The following is a 9,455-nucleotide window of genomic DNA, read 5'->3' on the forward strand; positions in this document are numbered from 1 at the left end:
ATTAGGTAAAGGCTCCCCTTCACAATTGAAACCAGGAGGTAAGAACATGTAAACCTCCTCATGAAGATCACCATGCAAAAAAAAAACATTATTGATGTCAAGCTATGTAAGAGACCAACCATGAATGGCAGCTAAAGCAAGGAGAACTTTGATAGTAACCATTTTAACAATAAGGGAAATAGTGTCCATGTAGTCAATGCCTTCTTGTTAAGCACACCCCCTAACAACTAAACAAGCCTTATACCTTTCAAGAGAACCGTTAGCCTAATACTTAGTTTTGTACACCCATTTACAACCTATAGCATGTTTACTAGGAGAAAGATTAACCAATGACCAAGTACCATTACTCTTAAGAGCTTGCAGCTCCACAACCATAGCTTCTCACCACTTTGGAAAAGAGTAGTTTGGGAATATGTTATAGGTTTAGAGGAGGAAGAAAGAACATCAACAAAAAGCTGATAAGAGGGTGACAACTGGTGATAGCTAAGAACATGAGACAAAGGGTGACAAGTTGCAAAAGAAGGCTTAATGGTGATGGAAGAACAATGATAATCCTGTAGGTGAGATGAGGGTTGCCAAACTTGGGTTGAGGTAGGTAGAACAATGGAAATAAGTGTAGCATGAGTTTGAGATGGAATTAAGGAATGTGTGGTTGGAGAAACTAGAAGTGGAAAGATTTTATCTGAAAATATGTCTAATAAAGCATAAGGAATGAATATAATTTTAAAGAGGAATTTTTTTTTCATGGAAGACCACATCCCTAGAGATAAAGGTCACATTAGTAGAAAGATCAAGGACTTTATACCCTTTATAACTTGGTGGATATTGGAGAAAGACATAAGAGGTTGCTCAAGGAGAAAATTTAGTATCGTTACAAGTGAGAGTGGATGCATAACATAGACAACCAAAAGCCTTAAGTTGAGTGTAGAATGGTTTCTTTTTCAAAAGAAATTAAGAAGGTGTGCGATTAGATAGGAGAGGAAATGAAGTCCTATTAACTAAGTACATTGCAGTGGCTACACAATCATTCCAACAAGAGAGTGGGATATTAGATTGAAACATTAAAGCTTTGACAACATTTAGGATATGTTGATGTTTCTTTTTGAAGAGTGAGTTTTGTTGTGGAGTGTCAACACAAGAATGGAAAGAAACAACTCTTTCTTACGGAAATAATAATAAAAAAATCCAATTTAGGTGAATTGTCAGATTAGATAGACTTGACTTTCTTTCCAAATTGTGTGAGAATTAATGAGAAGAAATCTTGTAGAATTGTAATGACATTAGATTTAGATCTACTGGGAACCTTGGATTTCTCCATTCCCTTACCCTGGATCATATAGGCGCATGTAAAAATACCTTAAGCCTCTAGATCCTATGCAATAGAAGCAAAAAAAAAACATATCTTTACAAATCTAGGATAAAGAGGAAAGCCATTAGAGAACTTTACCTTCAATTTGGATGTTCCCAAATCAATTCCGCTCAATGAAGATGAAGAACAATGAATATGGAAATCTTGTACACCCAAGATCTTCTGCCTAATGACTTATACCATGATCTTGACACTCCAAAGTCTGGTCTTTGGAATGGAGGATCTCTTAGCTCTTACTATCTCTTTTTTTCTCTAGAGGTGGAAGACAAAGTCTCTCTTAAGGTTATGGAAACTCTAGCCTCTAAGGAGGTATTTATAAAGTTCCCCTACTAGGCTTAAGTGGTTTGAGCTCACCAAGGCTTTGGTAACTTAATCTAACCTAAAATGGGTCATAATTGATTAATTAACCACACAGGGCCATCAAATTAATCAATTACCCTATTCTAGAGAACTTGTTCACTCTACTCTATGCAACCTTTCATAATTACCAAAACACCCTTATGCACAAGAGTGAACCAAGAGTCAATCCCACCTTCATAAATTGTGTCATCATGGTATATGAGCTCAAAGCAGGGACTACTGAGGCCTGTAAGAGTATTGGCTCCCTCATAATCCAATTCTGAAGTTGATTCAACATTCCACTAAAAAGAATCAACTACACTTCAGTATTCTATTGAAATAATGAGACAAAGCTAGGGGTTCGTGACTTATTATCCACTACATACAAACTCCCCATGAACCGGTGTCAGTAATCTAACAAGGTAGTACTATCACCTATCAAGATTACCTTTCAAATCCTTGAGTTACATGTTCCACTTATTATGTGACCAATTGACATACTCTAACTCTAAAAAGCATATGTCAAATTTTCACTAAAGAAAATGTTATGATCACAGTCTTCTACATCACATGTCCTTTGGATCTGATAAGTTGATTTAGAGCGACTTATTATCTATGATTTAACTTGATATTTCATTAGTTTAAGAGTAATTTTATCTCAACAATCATTATTTTTATTGTTTTAGGTCTCAAATAGCCAAGAGTACGAAAAGGGAGCAATATGAGGCAAAAATTGGAAGAAAAATATGAAGTTCGGCAGCCTCTTACGTGACAATTTGCGTAACTCACCCGAGAGGAAAGCACCACTACGAGAAGGACTTAAGCGCTGCTGTGGGAAGGACATAACCGTTGCGGCGTACACATGTGGAAAATCATAGTTGGGGACCCGAGACAAAATCGTCGTGGCTGAAGGAGTTTGTCCGCCGCGGTGCTCGAAGGAATTTCAAAAATCCTGGGAACCTGAAACTAAAGCGCCACGGCGGGAGACACTGAGCGCCGCGACCCGATGTTTAAAATTTGAAAATTATTTGTCCTTATCTCATTCTGTTCAGATCCGAATTAGGTGGGACGTCAGTTTACGATACTGGGGCTATAAATAGACGAAAGTAGGGTTTATTTGGGGATCTGGGAGACCTAGGAGAAGGAGGATCTTGAAGACCTAGGAAAAGAGAGAGCTTGGAAAACAAGAAGAGGATTTTTAGATTTCCTTCTATTTTTCTGGTTTATTCTTCCCTTTTCTTTATGATTGTAATTCAGGATGTTTGTTCTTCATCTTCAGATGAACTAATTCCTTTGTCTAGGGCTGAGATGTAGCTCAATCATGATTTATGTTTTTGATTGGTTTAAATTAATTCTCTGTTTTGCATCAATTTATTTGTGTATCTATTATGCGCTTAATGCTCTCAATTCTTAAGGGCCCAAGTTTTGATTCATTTTATGATTTAGGTTGATAACAAGAGTTAGAATCTAAATTAGATCCATATAATAGATTACGTTAGAATGAATGAATAGTAGAGATACATTACCATGTTCTGAGAGATTAATAGTTAAATCTATAATAATTCCATAGATCTTAATTACTCCTTTAGACTTAAATTCACATAGAGATATGTTGGGTTAGTAATTTAAGGAGCAATATGATATATTTCGAGAGAAAATATTGGTTGGCTTAGGGAATTAAATCTCCAAATAAAGCATAATAGGAATTAGGTCAAGCAATCAATTGCATGAAAAGTGTTTGTAGTGAAATCAAAAGCCTTAGATCGTTTAAATCATAAGAGTTTGAATTTATTTTCTTTAATTGTTTAAGTTGCTTTCTTCTACAACTTTAAATATTCGATTGATCAAATAGTAGTAGAAATAATAAATTTTAATAATTAGTAGCATAGTCCTTGTGGGTTCGATATTCGTACTTAGGTACAATTATATTACTTGAACGATTCGTATACTTGCGAACCAACACATCAGGATCACCCAAGATGACACACTGTCTCAATCCATGAGATATCATGGTGCCTCTATTAAGAATACCTATTGTCATTAGCTTCCATTAATAGTAACACAATCCATAGGGATATATGACCACTTTAGGGTCTCATTCATAGGTCAAAACCTCTAGTTGACTTCGACAAAAGTTCAATATCCTCTCAAAGTTGAGAGTTTGTGTAGTATAATAGTTTGGTGAATCATGACAATTAATAGGATTACATCATGATTGACCGTAGGTCTTGTCTAATGTGCATCACATGCACTAGTACACTCACCATGGGAAAACCATCCTAAAATCAAGACAAGTTATCATTCCAATTAGGAGGTAGTGCACTATAGTCTCAGATGAATAGCCCAAATCCATGAACCGACTATAAACAACTCATTACTCTCCAAATAACCCATGGCTTGGATCTTCTGTGCAACTCTTAATGCACCCAAGTCATGTATAATGTAAGTGATGTGGGGTATGTATGCTCAAATTATAACCAATTAATACAAAGAGATAACTAAGGGAAACTAAGAAATATAAATAAATAAATTTATATGAATCTCAATATGTTACATTATGTTATGCCTTCTAAGGTTCAATCTCATCAAGATCGTAGAAAATACACCTAGTGAAACGTGTGTAGTCATCAACTATGGTTAAGAAATAGCAAAATCCCTCCATAGTGTAAATATGGAAAGAGCCCCAAACATCATAGTGTATCAAATCAAAAGGTGAGGGTGATAAATTGTTGAAAGATGGAAAAGATAAGTGACGTTATTTAGCCAAATGACAAATAGAACAATGAGATGGAAGATTAGAAACAGATGAAATTTGTAAGTCATTTCTCATATTTTGTAGCTTTACATTTGATGGATGTCCCAAAAGATGATGTTAAAGTTCAATCTGAGATAAACTAAGGCTATTACAATTAATTTGCTAAAATGTTAAAAAGGAAAATAGCTAAAGCTAGCTGAATCCAAAACATCGAGATTTCCCTGTTTTGTACTCTTCCCAATCATCATGCCCTGAGTATGGTCCTGAATAAGACAAGAATCAACAAGAAAGTTAATGGAATATTTGTGGCTTTCTATGAGTGAACTAATGGAAAAGAGATTGAAACGAAACTGAGGGACAAAGAAGATATTGGCCAGAACAATTTATATTGATAAAAACTAATTGACCATTTGGTAATGTGCCAAAGGAATTGCTAACATGAACAGAGGAAATGAAAAGCTCTATAAAACAGCAGACATGTGTTGGAACTGCGTCTAAAACCCTTGATGAGGAAAGTAAGGGATGTAAAGATAGAGTGGATGAGATGGTAAGATACCATGTATGTTGGAAACAGATGGTCCAGCTTGCAACGTTTCAATTGGAGTAAGAGTCCTTCCATGAAGTTGAGAGCTGAGAAGAGCCATGAGCTATTGGCACTAAGATGCAGTCAATAAGCCTAGGGTGATTCTATAGAAGTAGTGGATTCGGTTGGCATAGTCTGATTAATTTGGGGATTCGATGTGCCTGCCTTGGGTTTAAACTTGTATCCTGGTGGATAATCATGGAGTTTGTAGCGTTTATCGATAGTATGTCCCTGAATACCACAGTGAGAATAAAGTGGCCTATTCCGTTTTGACTTAGAATTCCTAACAGCTGCTACAATAGTTGTTGGTGGATTAGAGTCTTGAACAACCAAAGGGATGTGCCATGAGTGATGAACCGTTGACATTCTTCTTGAACAACCAAAGTAAAGACTTTGGAAATTGGAGGCAGAGGATGAAGCATCAAGATCTGGGCTTGAGTTTGTGCATAAGAGTCCTTGAAACCCATAAGAAATGGCATAGCATGCTCTTGTTGTTGAAAATCCATCCAAACCTTCATTGCTCCACATCAATAAACTGGAATAAGCTGAAAATCTTTGTGTTCATTCCAAAGTATCTTTAGACGAGTGAAATAGGTATTGACGTCCATGGCACCTTGGCAACAAGATGCTTCTTAATCTGATAGATTTGAGGTCATTACTTTGATGAAAATGATTCCGAAGGTTCTCTCAATTCTAATGGTAGTATCCATATAAAAAAGACTATCAGTTATCTCCTTAATGACAGAATTCAATATCCAGGAAATTACCAAGCTATTGTAGCGAACTTAGGAGCCGTAGAGAAGGTCGCCTGCATCTGGATAAGAAATGCTTCCATCGACGAACCCAACCTTGTTCTTCGCTGTGAGAGCCATGAGCATCTCGAGACTCCATGTTTGCAATTGTTAGCGTTGAGATAGTGAGAAACCAGGAATAATCATGGGTGATCTCCATTTGAGAGAAAATATGGGCTGCTGGAGTCTTCACTGGGAGAAGAACTGGAGGTACTGACGATTGAACAACCGGAGGAGTCGTCTCGAGCCATCAGATGGAAAGATTAAGTACAACGGAGAGAAAATGCTCTAATACCATATTTGAGAGAAAATAGAATTGAGAGAAAACAAATGCGAAAAGTGTACAGTTGGTTTTATAAGGATTGAAGATAAGAATTTGTTACAAAAAATGTAACAAACTCCAACTGGCCATTGTAAGAAAGGACAAAAAAATGGAGAAGATAAGAAAAAAAAAGGGGGGGTAATTCAAGACTTAATAGAACAAAAGATGTAAATTCCTACCTTAAAGAAGACTTTGAATAAATAGCATTTGCCTATTTGGATGTAGAATAAAGATTCTGGGTATTTTAGGGACACGCAAATGATGCATTTTTAAATCAGGTTTTGCATGTGGATTTAATAAAACAAAATGTTAATATGAAATTTCATGAAAGAATGTTGGGATTAGTGCTGAATGTATATATTGTTGCTGATTTGGTTTTTCTTTGTAAATTTTCGGACATTAAAACCTATATATATATATATTTGAATAAATTTCAAAAAGATTAAATTATGATTAAATATTAGATTGACTAGCTCCATATCCTACACTATAAAGAGTGAAATCTTTGACCCTGAGATCACGGGAGGTTCCGGTTGCCCCGCACCCGGGTCCTGAGTCATGACAATAATTAACATCTTAATTTATATATACACTCTACTGTAGTCTGATCAGATACATTTGGAATGTGTAAGTAACACGGACCACTTGCCTCCACGTTACCCCCAATTTTGAGTTAGTTGGAACAGATGGGTGAGTTTCCTTTTAGCTTATATACATATGGCATTCTTTTGGTCATCTTATTCTCATATTGTAGATTTGGTTGTGTTGGATTTATAAAGCCAGTATTTCTGTTACACTTATCATGAGTTCCTGACATTACTCAAAGCATTAGAATTGTTTTATCATTTTGATGTTGTTATCTATTTTAATTCATTATATTTATCAATTAATCTAGGGTCGGGAGTCAGATAAGGTGAGAAGAGGAAGAATTAAGAGCTGCAGAAAAAAAACATAAGCATTCAAGATGGCCTACATGCAAGAGCACACTTGCTGGTCACTAGGATGATATATCAAGTACAGTGAGCTAGCTATAATATCATGGCGACTTCAATGCACAAGGCATTCTAGCCATGTAGCCACAACAACAGTCCCAAATTGAAGGAAGAAAAGATGGACTCATGAAGAGTCGATCTTAATTTTCTTCGATAAATGGAATTGCAGAAAGAGGAATGGCCTTCTTCAAGGTAGCTCCGCATTGTTCTTGCATGTCAATGGTCAGTGGAGTAGTTCCTTCAGGAAGCTTCCAGTTAAAGGAGTGGATAATGGAAGCTAACACTAGTTGAACCATTCTGATGGCAAGAGGTATGCCTGGGCAGATTCGCCTACCTGCTCCAAATGGTATATACTCGTAATCTTGGCCTCTATAATCTATCTTAGAGCCCAAGAATCTTTCGGGAAGGAAGGATGAAGGATCCTCCCAATAACCTGGATCTCTTGCAATAGCCCACATATTGACAAGGACATGACTGTTACTGGGTATGGTGAAACCGCATAATTCCACATCATTCTTTGCTTTAAAAGGTAACAGAAGGGGCCCAGCCGGATGGAGTCTAAGCGTCTCTTTCACAACAGCTTGAAAATATGGAAGTCGGTCCATATCTGATTCTCTAACCATTTGACCTGCCCCGATTACTTCGCTAAGTTCTTGCCGAACCTTTTGCATCAGCCGAGGATTTCGAAGAAGTTCAGTCATTGCCCATTCAGTTGTTATGGTAGATGTATCACTCCCAGCATAAAATAGTTCCTGCCAAAAAGTGAGAGTTCAGCACCTTGCAATTGTTAAAATGCATATATGCATGCATGCATAGAAGAATTATTAAGTAACACTACTGTCTACTCATGCAGCAATCAGTCAAGGCCTTCTTCCTCTTCGTGATCTCCCTCACTACTTTGCCAGCATATAAATGGTGTTAATTTTATCTTTTCTAGCTAGCCCTTTCCCTAAGATGAATCTTTTACTTGTTGACCTGATCCTACAATAAATTTCGACTGGTACTAAGCGCCAACTCGCTGAGTTTACAAAAAATGACATTAGATTGAATTTAATTAAAATTAGAGAGGTGAATTAATTAACGGGTCTTACCACAATCAAAACCTGGATATTATCAGAATTGAAAACAGAGCCATCTTCTTGGCACTGATCAAGAATCACATCCAAGAAGTCGTCATTCCTGCTCATCGGATTGGAGGCTCTACACTTGATACGGCTTTTGATTATACCACCAACTATTTCATAAAGCCGTTTATAACATGAGAAAGTGTCGCGCTTCACACCTAGCAAATCGAACCTTCGAAACATGGGAAAATAATCTGAAATATTAAACTTGCCAGCACCCTCCATGATTCCCCACACCTGATCCCTGAAATCCTGAGCCGACTCAAATCCTGGATCAACAAGGTCAACAGAGAAAATGGCGTTTGAAAGCACGTTCAAGTTGATGGCAGAGGTGAGTAGGCCGATATCCACCGGTGTACCGGAAACACAGTGCTTACGGATATGTTGGAGAAGTTGTTCCACCTTTTTGTATCGAAGGTGTTGGAGTGAGTCCAGGCTCTGGGATGTGAACAAGTGGTTGATGCAAACACGGCGGCGGCTGCGCCATACATGGTCCGCAGGAATCCATCCGATTGTGCCTTGAGGACTGTCGAGGGCCTCGGGAGCAGGACGGTCCAGGAAGTTCTGGCCATGTGTTTGGAGAATTAGTTTGGCTGTCTGGGGAGAGGAGGCGACGACGGTGGTGATGGAGCCAAGGCGGAGAGTGATGAGAGGGCCGTGGATTTTGGCCAATCTTGCAAGTGAGCGATGAGGAAGTTTGCCAATTTCCAGTAGGGAGCCCAAAATAGGGAGGCCAGTTGGGCCAGGCGGTAGCTTGGTAGCGTGGGATGATGGGCGCAGAAATTGGAGGAGGAAAAAGCACAGGATGAGTGGCATGCAAAGCAAGAGGAAGGTGTTAAGTTCCATCTTCTATGGCCTATGTCCTCTGGCCAATGACCTATGGGTGTATATATAAAATATTATATAAAATATTCCTAAGTTTATATGCGTTATAAACAAATTTCTTATACAACAACAAAAGTTACTGTATTTCTATGAATATTTTAAATCTTCAGAGAAAAAAGTTATTAACAAAAGGATGAAATAAAGATGTGGAAAGGTGCGATTTGTTTTATTTTTATGTTATTCCTTTAAGCTGTTTAAATTGAGGGATCCGCTGGCACTTCAGCATTGCATTCACGTGGCTCTGACCCCAGAGGTGTGTTGGAATTTTCCTACAAATTAGACATGCAAGTGGTGG

At 37.6% G+C, this 9,455-nt stretch overlaps 1 protein-coding gene across 1 annotated transcript; it reads right to left on the reverse strand.

Annotated features, from left to right (window-relative positions):
- Positions 1–7,096: 7,096 nt before the first annotated feature.
- LOC100248986 (geraniol 8-hydroxylase) lies at positions 7,097–9,176 on the reverse strand. The gene is made up of 2 exons (XM_003631420.4): positions 8,243–9,176; positions 7,097–7,903 (listed from the first exon to the last, which is right to left on the reverse strand). Exons 1-2 carry the CDS (start codon positions 9,119–9,121, stop codon positions 7,292–7,294), a joined length of 1,491 nt encoding a protein of 496 aa, XP_003631468.1. The 5' UTR covers positions 9,122–9,176; the 3' UTR covers positions 7,097–7,291.
- Positions 9,177–9,455: the final 279 nt, after the last annotated feature.

The sequence above is a fragment of the Vitis vinifera genome, chromosome 2, assembly GCF_030704535.1.
Source record: "Vitis vinifera cultivar Pinot Noir 40024 chromosome 2, ASM3070453v1".
Taxonomy (NCBI): Eukaryota; Viridiplantae; Streptophyta; class Magnoliopsida; order Vitales; family Vitaceae; genus Vitis; species Vitis vinifera.